We start from the raw sequence: 13,304 nt of genomic DNA on the forward strand, positions 1-13,304 counted from the left end.
GGAAGGCATTACTTTCCTTCCCTTAAAACAAACAATGGTAATCAAAAACATAGAAGGAACAAAATTCAAAATACAATAGAAGTCTAAACACTGTTACCTTGAAGTACTAAATGTTAAAACATCGAAAGTTCTGAACTACTGATGTTTTTCAGAAATCAACCAACAATTAGGTTGATTTTGGAGTTGATAGCATGCAGATGACAGAAGTGACTGACAAAGCCAATGTTGTTTTTGTTTTCCAGTGTTGTCCGCACATTTTCGGGTCTGCGAACCGTACACGGACTACAAAGGTCGCTACCACTTTGGATTTCACTGCCCCCGTCTTTCTGACAATAAATCTTACATCTTTTGCTGTCACCATAACAACACAGTGTTTAAATATTGCTGCAATGAGACAGAATTCCAGACTGTGATGCAAATGAACTTAACGGGGAATGCAGATGGATATATGCATAAGTAAGTAAATTAGTTTTAAAGTACTCTTCACCAGACTGTTCCTGGTCTAATAACAGAGTCTGAGGTGCACTTAATGATGGAAGCAATTATAATAATTACATATACAGAAAATCATTACTAAAAGGTTTTTTGTTGTTGCATAGCTCCTTAAAGTATTTCAGCTTTGCTTTCTTCACTTTGACATGGGCTATAAACATTGCAAGGAGAGTAAAAGCTGCATATAAATGTGACAAATAAAAAGTTACATATAAAAGTTAGAAAGGTCTTTTCCCTGACCCTAATTTGATCCAAACTATGTTTAAATGTTCATCAGTAAAAATAAACCCCAAAGCTGTTCTTAGGTGAGGAAGTGAGCTGACATTTTCCATATCAACCTAAATGCCCTATTTGGAACCCCTGATGTTTTTGAGTCTTAATTTCTTGTAACAAATCACTAGCCTTGGGGAACAGAATGTATTTGCTTTTATACCAGCATTGTGTGGTCTCCTTGCCTGTTACCTGGCATACTTCCATGTTCTGCTGAGGACTGTCCCCCAGAATAAATGTCAGGAAGTTTTTTATTTATAAAGAAGTAAGAAGTAGCAAATAGATCTTTGTTACTGAATACCTATTTACAGGAACAAAATCTTCCCTTGTGGTCAGTTTTCTATTTAGTATTGATATTGTGGCCACACTGATCTGCTGTGATTTCCCTTGTTGTAATCCCCAAGATCGAATTCTGATCAATCTTCTTTCCCTGCCATTTTATTCTGGCATTCAAGGAAGGGGCAGATTAAAGCCAGGTGAGATCACAGTGTATGGATGGCTCTTTACAAGAGGATTTTGGTGTTTTCTATGGTGCCAGTCAATTGGTGTGTTGTATTCACCCCTGGCTGGTCTAACTCACCGTGTACAGCTGTGCTCAGGTTGTGGAGTCAGCAAAGCATCACCTTCCTTAGCAAACACTCCTCACACAGAGCTGCCCAGAGAAATGTCAGTCTTGCATAGATGTACAAGTTGCATTCTCTAAATTTTCTGGTTGCTCAAGTGTCAATCACCTGCAAAGACAGACAAAAATAGACTACCTATATAAAATATCTTTAAATCAGTGTGGATCTACACTGTTGTGTTACTTCATGTGCAGTTATGTCCTTCAGGTGAAATTTCCTTGTCTTGGCTTTGTGGTGCATCTGGGATCATGAGAACAGATGACACAGACCACTGGGAGGACACTGTAGTACCAAGCCCATTAAAGACCATCCACTTTCTCCACCTTTTGTGCAGCCCAGACAATCCAGCAGCTTTCACCTGGGGTTCCCCAAATATGGCAAGATAAATAGTCCCAGGCAACCAGGTAGAGTTTGTAGCCCCAGAATGTGTATTCTACACATGCTAAAAACCCAGGCTGTGTGTACTGGGGTGGCCCTGCTCCCTCAGCAGCTCTGGGTGTCAGAGAGGTGTCTCAGAACACAAGGGCTCTGCAGGTAGCCACAGACAGAGCCAGAAGCTGTACACTTAGAGAGGTAAAATAAGCCTCAGGAATGGGCTTGTGAGACTGTTGCTCCCACACTTTTCCAGGTCTTTGTCCTGCACACAGCAAATTTGTTTTATTTCTTGCCCTGCTGTTCTGTAAAGCTTGCACCAGCACTGCAGACCCTGTCTCACAGAGGTGGGGATGTTACCATCAAAGGCAGTTCAGGCAAGCACTAAGCCAATGCTTCAGGCTTTTCCCAGTGTCTCAGCAGCTCCTCCGTGTAGTCACGGCCAGAGCTTACTCAGGTGAGGCTCTTCTGCCCTTCCTTTCACCAGCAACCTGGAATGTAGAGGGCAACCAGCCCCTTTCCCAGGCAGAAGAACAGGTCCAGGCTAATTGCAAAAGATGTCCCGGGACACAGAACATTTCTCTGCCTCCAGTGTTGTCTGCCTGCTCACATCTACACATGTGCTCACACCCCCAGAGAAATAAATCCAGGGGTCTTCACATCACAGGGCTGCTGTGTATGCAAGCAGTTTGGAAAAAAGAAAAATTAACTTGGTATTCTGTCAACTACAGCATTCATTTTGATGAAAATATTTAGAGCAAAAGGCATAGTATTAGTTTTTGTGTAGAACCATTTTTTAAAAGTCACTTTGTTGAATTGTGATGGAGGAAGAGGTGCATGTGTAGTTTTGTTGTGTGAGATTTGAGGCTGAGAACCACCTGCAGACTATTTACCATCTAGTGCAGGATTTCCTAGGGGAACCAGCTGTGTGTGAACTTTTGCAAAGCTATGTGACATCCTACTGGATAGAGTAAAAAGCCTCTGGAGCTTCAGTGTAGAGAAGTGCAGGAATGGAACTGGTGTTGCCTTGTTCCTCAAATATCACTTCTGATAAATCTGTCAGCAGCAGGAAAATTAAGAGATGCCACTTCCTACCTAAAACTCTACCCATGGAGTAAGGCAGACAGGAGAGGAGAGATCTCCTCACTCTGAGCTCAGTGATAATGGTAGAAAACTCACTGGTGTTTTTAGAAGGAGCAGAATGTTTTTAAAGCATTAAAAACATTGCAAAAAGCTTCTTAAGTAATATTCTGACTTTATCTATCATACACAATAATTTGGATTCTAATGCATCCAGTCTTCAGTTTACAGTGACAAAGTCAGGTCTTTGTTTAGATCTAATTTCACACACCACTGAAAAAAACTCTGATGAAACCTATTTTACTGTGGCAAGGGAGAATAATTTAAGATATGGGAAAAGCAATGAACTTTAAAAAAATGGATTATAGTTTGCAGGGAAGAGTGATTCAACATTATTGCTTGGTTTATTTCAATATTATTGTTTGGTTTATTTTTCCCCTTAGCCATTCTTAGCGATCACCGAAACCAATTTCTTGTTTTATAATACAGTTGAGGGAAAAAGTTAATGAAGTGACTTGTGACTTCTTTGATATGAAAGGCTCAAAAGGCACATTTGTCTTCACCAGTCCCACAATGCAACTATAGCCACATTTATTTATATTTTCCATTACTGTAATACAATATTTATATGTTTTTATAAGACAAAAATATGGGAGTATTATATCTTTGCAATCATGCAAATTAATCCGTCTATAATATTTTTGAATGTGAATAATTCATTTAGTATTAAATATAGAAATAAAAGTTATGTCTAACAGAAAGGGAAAGCTCTAAAATCCAAAGTATTTTCCCTTAGAACCATCTAAGAAACTGTTTAACTATACTTAAAAATAGTATCCACTTGAATCTAGTTTGTCTAGTTTTCAGTCAGGTTTTCTGTTGTGCATATTTTGGTGGATTATCAGTAGTGCTGCTATGATACAGGTCCTTAATCTGCTACTGGAGCAATGTTCTGTCAGTCTGTAGTGTATCCATGTTTTTCCTTGTCTCTCAGTCTGGTTTGTCAGAGTGGAATGGCTTTTGCACACCTCATTCCAACACTGGCACCCAAAGCAGTGTGAGAGCAGAATAGCTGGAACATCTTCCCCCAGGTACTGAATGTCCCCTGCAGAAATGGTATTTGTTTAAATAGCACTCAGAGAGTCATCTTTACAAGAAAGAAAAAGAAAAAAAAAAACAAAAAAAAAAAAAAAATCATCAATCCCACTACCAAGTGTAGCAAAAATGTGTAAATTGGCAGGGAAGACCTCTCAGATATGGCAGGAACAGATTCCTCAGGAAAACCCAGGATTGGACAAAGGCTTGGAGATAATTATAAGAGAAAAATGGGGGTGAAATCTCATTTAAAGTGTAGATGCAAAAATTGCACTGGTTTTCTCAGTACCAAGGCTGTAATTTTGCATTTCTTAGGGTCAACCCTTATTGTTACTAATCCAAGGAACTGCCCTTTTTAAGTAGAACAGGGGAAGGAACTATTTCTGTGACCATCTGCCCACATTTTAACTCTGCAGCTGTAGAATTCAGCCTGCAATTGTTCAAATTTGTTGGTTTTTTCAAACCTGAATTCCAAAATGAGTTATTTTTTGTTCACGTGCTGCACATAAAACCCAAGAAAATCTACTGAAAAGATATAGGCTAGTCATAACCAGCTTGTTATCTGTCTCAAAAAGTAAATGAATGAGATGGATGCAACTTGATATACACCCTGTAATGGAACAAACCCTAAAATCTGAATCTCAGCAAATTTAGAATCTGTTCACACTTCAGTTTTAGTAAAAATTAAACTTCTGCCCAAAAGAACAGGAAAACCAGATTGCAAGGATAAACTGACAATTAAATCATTCAGGTCAGTGAAATGAGAGCAAGTCCTAGAAGTTTTTGGATTCCAAGTTCTTTGCTGTATTTCTGGCCTTACTGTTATTCCATGTAAATAAGATTGTTTATTTTCTAATGAGGACATCTTGATTTGCAGAGCAGTTTTAATTTTTATTAGTGGCCATCAGAAAAATTACCATTTTCTACCACCTTAATAATTGAAGAAACAGAAGCTATCAATGTATGGAATACATTCTTCATACATTCTTCTGCATACTAAACATACTACTTACTATTTTTACTTGTTATTTTTAACGAGGCTCTTTTGATAGTGCTGTTGTCCCATTGTCTGTTAATTAATATAAAGCAGCCTTTAAGTTTTGTACTTGTGAGAAACAGATGTATTTTTAGGAGGAGCAGATGAATAGCTTACATATTGGCATTATTATTAAAATGCTGCTTTAATTTGGAACACTCAAAATAGTTCTAATTTTCACTAGTCAGAATTTTGGTGGATAAAATTAAATATCTAAAATACAAAAAAAAAAAAATTATTTTGAGTTAACTAGAAGGAGTTTTTTTGCCTCCTTACATTGTTGCCAAAACAAATATGTTTCCTTAGTGTGGGTCAAATACAGCTCACCTGTATGTAAAATGGATCCTATTGGCAATAACGATGAGCAAGAATAGGATTTGTCCGAGTGCACTTCTTGATTTTTCCAGACTTTGCTTGCTTTTTATTTATGTTAAAAGAATATAGAGGAATTTACCCCCAGTGGGACTAAATCTACTGGAAGTCAAGAACAGCACCATTGAGAATCCTGGATTAACCAGATCCTGTTTTACTTTCAAGGGCCTGAACTGCAGATTTTAGTGCATTACTGAGATCCACCCTCTGTTGTGTGAAGTTAGGCTTGCATGTGTAAGTCTTTAGCAGAGGCAAAGACTGGAGTTAAGGGTTTTTAGAACATTAAACTTTGCCTACTTCTAATCCTCCTGGAAATGTTCTGATTTATTTCTTTTTTTTCTTTTTTTTTTTTTTTTTTAATTTTAATTCTAGGCTTGTGTAGTCCTAAAGTTATACAGGACGGGAGCCATTAACAGCTTGGACCTTCCTCTTGTTACTTAGTCAGTTAAAGTGGAACCTCATTTTAATCTAAGGGCATTATAGCTGTGTAGTGAAAAATCAATCCCCAAAGGGAAGAGTCAGTCTGTTGAAGTGCTGACAGATAGCAGCACAGAAAGTAAAATTCTGATTTCTTGTTTCAAATCCTGATTTTTTAAAAGTATAAAATGGAAGAGTCATACAATATTTTAAATAGAAATAAAAGTTCAAAGCAGAGACTTGAAATCTTTTGATCCAGAAAGGCTGGAGGACATGTTTTTAAAATATCAAAATATCCTTCTGGTTTGCATGTATAATATGTCTTCTCATCCTTTTTTCTCCTTCTTGCAGCACTTCCATTTTGATCAATGTCCTAAAAAAATATGATTTCCTCCAAGTTTCTCTGACTGGCTGTGAAAGGAGAGCATGGTTGAGTGTGTGTTCAGTTTTGAGTTTGGCTCCATGCAGATTTGGGTTGCCCACCTATGACTTGGATATAATTTTTCTGAGACTGCCTTCCTAATGACAGTTTTTACTAACATCCCTTCAGCTTCCTCTTGGTTTCACAGTGTCCAGTACATGTACTTCTACATTAGCTCATGGGTCTAGATTAGCCTTTCTTTTGCTTTCTACCTAGCACTCTCATTTTTGTGCATTTCTTTCCATCTCAGTTCTGATCTCATTCTCCCCACTCACACAGTTTCCAATCCAAACTGCATTTACACCTGACAGTCATTTTTCTTTTAATAATATTTCATCTCCAGCAGGGCATTAGCACTTCTTCCCCTTTTTGACCTCCACATTTTTTACCCCTTACACTTTTTACTCCTGTTTTTCCCCCATCTCTTTTAATACCATTAGTCATCTGTCACAGCTTTACAGCTCTCTGCACCACATAATTGCCATGGCCTTTATCTATATATACACACTAAAAGTACACCAGCATGCACATCTCAATGTTATACATATTTTCCTTCCTCTGAAGTGCATTGTATAGCATGATTTTGCCAATGTTCTTCCTTCCTAAAATTTATTACCGGCCACATTAAGAGGACTTTAGCAGCCACTGTGGGAAGCCTATGGACAGATGAGAAGGACAAAAATTTTTGTAAGACAGGTGGCTTTAGTTTCTAAAAACCATGCTTGTAGCAGTATTCATATAGAAAAAAAAATAGCTCAAATTTAAAGACACGTGCTTTGGAACAATATTTTGTTTCAGCCGTGTATAAATAACTAATTAAACAACCAACCTTGATGAAGTAACACAGTGACCACTACTGAGAGGTAACTTTCTTTGTTGTCCCTTTTCTTCCTTTCACAGCAACTACAGTGCACTGTTGGGAGTGTGGATCTATGGCTTTTTTGTGGTGATCTTGCTGATACTGGACCTTTTGTATTACTCCTCAATGAACTATGATATTTGCAAATTTTACCTGGCCCGCTGGGGAATCCATGGCAAGTGGATGACACAGGGACAGAGCCGATGGATTAACCCTGCTCAGGACCCAAGACAGACACAGCCTCAGCCAGAGACACAGCCTCAAACTCAGCCCCAGCCTCCAACATCACAGACAGTACACACTTTAAAAGGAGATGCTTTAAGCCCACCCCTGGTGTCTTTTCAGAGTACATCTGCCTGGTAAGTAAGCTAAGCCATACTGAGATATATTCTTTTCCTATTTTGGAGTGTGAAGAATCCCCTGTGTTTGGAAATGCCTGTGAATTCAAGCTCAGCAGCACCACTTCTAGCACATAATTATTTATATCATGACCTGTCTTATTGAATTACTGCTTAGGAGTAATGTCTTACTCTGAAATATATTGTCAGCTTTTAATCCTTTTCTTGGAGAAACAGGTGCTGCCATCTTTCAGTGCTGAGCAGTTTTACTACTGTGTCATGCAAATAAACTACAAATCTGCATCAACTACAAAAGTAGTTTGAATCTGGTCTCAAAGACTAATTGCCATGTGTATCTGTTGCTCTGGTTTTAAAAGACTGCATAAATAGCGACGTTGGGATAGCTTCAAAGTGAGATGTCACAAATCCTCTCTATTTGCGGCATGAGACACAGAAACAACATAAAAACCAGGTTAGTTTTTTTATATGCACAGCCAAAAAAGCTTTGCTTGATCTCATTTGACAGAGTGACACAAGTAGGCTACTGTAAGGTTAAATGCTATGAAGCCAAGACAAAACCTCCAAAAAAACCCTCAGACCAAAAGGGAGGCAGATCTATGGGAGCAAGCAGAGCTTGCAGTTAAATAGAAAAAATTTAATACAGCCACGGGACAAAATGACACAGAATTATTTTGGACTGGTTTTGCAAAGAAAATGAAAGCAAAGGGAGAGAGCTGAGTAAAACATTTCTCTGAAAAAGGTGTCAAGAAAGGCAGGGACTTTTTTTTTTTTGGCAAGAAAGCATTAGTACTTGGAAGGATGCAGAGAGAGTACCGAGTCACCACTGTATTTTAGAAGAAGGCTGAGTGTTGAGTTTTGGCAAAATAAAGCAATCTAAGTGTGAAAAGGATGCCAGCAGTTCCTGGAGCTGTGGAGCACATGAAGCCTCAGCTCTGATGTTGGTCTGAAAGCTTCGGGTATGGCTGGGTTACAGATGGGATGGCAACAGTGATGGGCCTTTGATTTCATCATTTGCCCCTAATTTTAAGTGTAAATCCAGAGCAAATAGAGCTGAAGATTTGTGGCAATAGGGAAAGAAGTGGTGGTCAGTTCAGTGATAGAGGAGTTTGCTTCGCCCTGGAGCCAGTCCTGGCTGTATCCAGTGCAGATCAGGCTGAAGGACCATTCCAGCAGTGCTTGCTCAGACAGAAGAGGCTGCTACTTGAGAGAGAATTGTTTGTGCTTTGTTGTGAGTACTCTTCCTTTCATTCCCTCTTTCCTTTTTCCTTCCTCTAATTCTTCCAGCTTTTTTGCACATTGCTTTCACAGTCTCCAGTTAGAATTCCCATGTATGTTAAGAGTTACATTTGTAGTACAGTAATCCTGGCTTAATATGTGTGTGTACATGTTCAAAAATTACTGCATCTGCAAATTTACATACTATTAGTTTGCCCTAACATTATAAATTGAAACCATTCAATATTCTTGAAGGATTGGTTCCTGGTCACCTCTCATGACTGATTCCTGTTCTGTTTCCTTGCTTTTCCCAAGGGTTAAACAGGTAACGTGTGTTAGGATCAGGTGAGCACATCCCATATACTCCTTGTCCTGTGTTGGCAGGAAATGAGCATTGATAAGCCACCCCAGTAACACTCACTTCTTCCCCAGTCAGCTGTTTGTGCTCCCCTCAGCTCCCATAAAATTGTTCCTTTTTTTTCCCCCCCTAGTCCTTTCCTTGCTCAGTGGAAGAAATAAGTAGATGCTTCCTTATCAAAACCCTATTTATCCCCTGTATTTCAGCATGCAGAACACTACACTAGCTTCTATATTTCCATTCTTGTAACCTGCAACTTTTGGAACTTGGAGCCTCTGAACCAAGAGCACAGATGATTCAGTCTGAGTTGGATAAAGAAAAAATAGCAATAGGCAATGGTGATCACAGGCAAGATGTTTAGCATGCAAAAGAGGATTTTGAGTAAACAGCTCCCTCAGAAAATGACAGATTTGTGTACTACAGCAATTGCTAAAACAGTGGGGAGTGGGTAGCCTGGCTATTTATTTCTCTGTTAGATAATCTGCAGGTTATATAGATGAAAATATGGTAATTTTGCCCTACAGAATTTAAGCTTAGTTTCAGAGTCTGGTTTTCTGCTGCAGTCTATATTTGATGAATGACCTCAGTACTGTTTCTCAAAATGTAACCATACTATCTGTGAAGAAGTGAACACTTACTGGATTTGTAATTTCCATCTCCATTTTTAAAATCACTGAATCTATTAAAAGACCTGTTTTGAATTCTCTACCTGAATTTCCATTATTCTAGATTATGACACCTGCTTTGGTAACACACCAGGTTTCCAGTCAAAAAAAAAAAAAAAATCAACTTTTCAGTTTATGTTGCCATTTTAATGTGTTCTAAACTTATCCCAGCTTTTCTGTGTGCAGGGAAAACAAACATTTTTCTTTAGCACCTCACAAACACACTATGTGTGTGTATATATATGTATATACATGTGATGTCATACCTTAAGAATGGTTCCTGTGTACAGATGAGCATTCTGAAAATGCAGAATAGATCTTTGAATCCTGACAGGTATGGATATACCCCCAGGCATAAAAAACTTAAATACTGTTAAAAACATTTTCCAAACCACTTTTCAAGTTTTTGTGATGACAGATGTTGTTCAAGTTTTTAACTTCCTGTTCTACATTCATCTGAGCACAGCTAAAAATATGCCCATTCTAGAAAACACTGCATGATGATAATAGGAAAGTGATTCTTGCAAATCCCTTGAGTACTGCAGAGAACTGACAGTGCAAGGAACTGTCCCAAGAAGGATGTCAGGATTAACCTATAGCTTGTAAAGTAGTTTTTGAATTTTTATGGATTAAAAAATGATGTAACTAGTTTTTATTTCAGCATTTCTTCCCTTGCCCTAGTTTAAGTGCTTTGAATTGGCAACGAATCGGGTATGTCAGAGGAAAAATCAAGCAAGTTATAGTATAGAGTGGGTAGAACCATCCTTATGATGTTTAAGCATTTGTCACAGTGGATCACTTTGTTGTTTACTTGAGACAAAGAGAACCATGTATAGCCATAATATTATTATAAGTAAAGAGGTCTGGAATCCATTAGGCAAGCTGCTGGCTGCCCTTGCAGCGTTGTGCCAGGATAGGAAGGAAAATCATTCATCTCAGGAGCATCCAACCCCATTTGCACTAATGTAGCGTGTGGATTTTACAGCCCAACTAATGCTGATTTCTTCTTCAGTATGAAACCCACCTGAGGGCTGCCCAGGGCCTGTGTGGGCTGAAGGTCAGGGTGGATGCAGCTTCTGCAACCCCAGCGTGGCACAGCCCGCAGTGGCTGAGATCACACAGCTCACACACCTCCTGGTGATCCTCCAGGGCACGAGCTGGGCCCTTCCACACTCCCTGGCCCCATGGAGAACCTGCAGTCTGCTTACCTGAGCAAGCTTTTACAGCTGGAGATGGATCCACGACAAGCAGCAGGCAAATTGTTCCTACTGCTCAGCAAAGTAAAAGCCAGGGAGGGGGTAAAATGGGATATTGCCAGTTGGAGAATCGAAATCCTGACTGCTGAAACAACTTGTTCTCCCAACTGTGGGAATATTGTTAATTAATAGTAATTAAAATAGACTAAAGAGAAAGATCACATTAAAATGTGTGAGCCAGGGCAGCCTGGCAGAATTCCTCCAGGTCCTCCATGGCTGCGTTGTGTTCTGGATGTGAGAGGGAGACCTGATCCCTCAGCCTTGCTCTGCTGATGTCAAGCTCCTCCTCACCTCCATCAAGAATGCAAACCACAGGGAATAAGTACTGTCCTGAAGTCCAACATTTGCTTCTGTGTTCTGTGCCTTTCTGCAGGGCAGCAGGCAGAGGCAATGTCTGTGATCACACAGGTGCTCCCTGACTCTCAGTTTCAGAAACCTGCTGCTTGGCTAGAATCAGGAAAGGAGCAGCCCAGCAGGGTTAGCCCCTGTTATTTCCTTCCCACAGCTGGAATGGATTAGGCAAAGGCAAATCTATTTTACTTCCCCTTATTAAAGGCTAGAATCTGCTTTTGCTGTGAATTCCTCTGAGGCACTTTGTCTTTCAGACAACAAATGGAATTGTTTCTAACCTGCTGCTATTCACCTGCTACTTGACACCTCTTCAGATGACTACCAAAGCACCAGAGAGAGTAAAACCTATAAAAATACTGGCAGGGTTTAGGAGCCAGCAGGTAACTGAGCATGTCCTCTACAACGGTACAAAAACCACCTGAATATTTTGCTGGTGTGAAAGAATTTGCTTTGGTAGCAGGTTTTGGGTCAGGACACAGGCTGTCACTGCAGTGCTTCCTTCTGCAACTTGTAGGAGCTGCAGCCTTGCCTGTGTCAGGGGCCATTGGTGCTGCAGTGGTCACTGTGCTCACAAATTCATCTTTGTGGTGACAGAGGAGTTTGTGCAGAGGCTGCTCTTGGTACAAGTTATTTACAGTAAACAAGGGGGGAAAAGCTGCCTCCTTCCATTTTAGGTAAGTAAGATCTCAACTTCACATTTGCAGAATTACTTCACTGAACAGGAACAGGATGATGCTGTTTTAAAGATGCAAAATCTTGCATCACAGGGCCAAGCATAGTTTTTATTTAGAGCACCTACCTAGATGGCAAGTCAGAGCAAAAGAACTTCGGATTTTTTAAAAAGATAGAAAAATAATTTAATATTTACACTGTGCTTTTTTTGAAAGAACTGTCTGGGTATTGCCATCATCTGGAAAATCTGTTTGGTTACAAAGATAAGGTAAGCATGTAAGGCTATATCTACCATTATCTGTGGGCCTCCAATGCCTTTGGAATATATTGGGTTAGAATAACAGATAATGCTGAATGCATTTTCCTCTAAATGTTCTTACCTTGCTTGCTGGGAACTGCATACCTGTAAAAATAGAACTTAGCTTTACCCCAGCCCAAACCAGCACATCAGGGCAGGAAACCAAGAGCACAAACACACAGTGGACTTGCAACTAAACACCTCAAAATCTGCAGTGCTCCGAGTTCTGTTTGCTTCCCTCAATACAACATGCAAAAAAGGGAGATTTTGGTTCTATCATTTGCATTTAAAAAATTCAAGTTACTGAGTGGCTGCTTCCTTTCTTCCTTGTGTTTAGAAGTTCACTGTTAGCATGTGAAGTTAAGCCAATATGCAAGGTTTTTATCCAGTTCAATCTAAATCTTTGTGTACCTAGATATACACAAACTGCAGCTTTTGTTGATACATATGTAACACACATTTCATGCCATATTCTCCTTTTTCTCTGGCTCCATAAATTATAGACCCCATATTGATTTCTCTACATTCTTTACTTCAGATTCATGGCATATGGGCTGATTGATATTCCCTATGTTAGCTGTTTCTCAGCCTTTTCATTGATTTGGGATTGTTGCATTCATCAGCTTCAAGGAAATCTTTCTTTTAAAGGGACTGTACAGCTGAAGCAGTTTAACTTAAATATGATAATGAATTGTGAGAAAATAGTAATTAGTAACACACTCAAAAGTCAGTGGTTAAAAGGTTATCTGAGTACTATTGCTGAATGAACTCTTCAAGCTGAGAAAATGAAATCTAGCAAAATTACTGGAAACCAGATCTGAACATCTTCCATATTTACATTTTCTCATCTATTCTGGATAGAATTTTTTGCAGTGAGATAATTACCTCATCCCCATGATGACGATAGAAGATAGAAGAATACAATTTATGTGAAATCAGAACACTCCAGTTAAGCACACAATTTCACTGCATAACGTCACAACACTGTAGCACCACACAGGAAGGAGTTTGACAACCCAAACTGTATAAACCCATTCCATCTCCTCTGTCACAGGAGAAACCAGCAAAATTTAAATTGGTAATTGGTAGTTAC

General features: G+C 39.2%; 2 protein-coding genes across 7 annotated transcripts in view; one reads left to right on the plus strand and one right to left on the minus strand.

Moving 5' to 3' along the window:
* Nucleotides 1–13,304, plus strand: part of SHISAL1 (shisa like 1) — a 71,618-nt gene that overhangs the window by 38,140 nt on the left and 20,174 nt on the right. For all 4 annotated transcript variants that reach the window (XM_072923698.1, XM_030263402.4, XM_012569313.5 and 1 more), the window contains exons 3-4: nucleotides 243–456; nucleotides 7,079–7,396. In XM_072923698.1, the coding sequence (XP_072779799.1) occupies nucleotides 243–456; nucleotides 7,079–7,396 (532 nt within the window). The remainder of the gene's footprint in view (nucleotides 1–242; nucleotides 457–7,078; nucleotides 7,397–13,304) is intronic.
* Nucleotides 1–13,304, minus strand: part of PARVG (parvin gamma) — a 120,540-nt gene that overhangs the window by 6,151 nt on the left and 101,085 nt on the right. For 2 of the 3 annotated variants that reach the window (XR_012053652.1, XR_012053649.1), the window contains one exon: nucleotides 470–1,493. The gene's annotated coding sequence lies outside the window, so the exon portion shown is untranslated. Of the gene's footprint in view, nucleotides 1–469; nucleotides 1,494–13,304 lie in introns of those variants that run through there. The other variant, XR_012053650.1, reaches the window with a different exon arrangement.

Source organism: Taeniopygia guttata, chromosome 1A (assembly GCF_048771995.1).
Source record: "Taeniopygia guttata chromosome 1A, bTaeGut7.mat, whole genome shotgun sequence".
NCBI lineage: Eukaryota > Metazoa > Chordata > Aves > Passeriformes > Estrildidae > Taeniopygia > Taeniopygia guttata.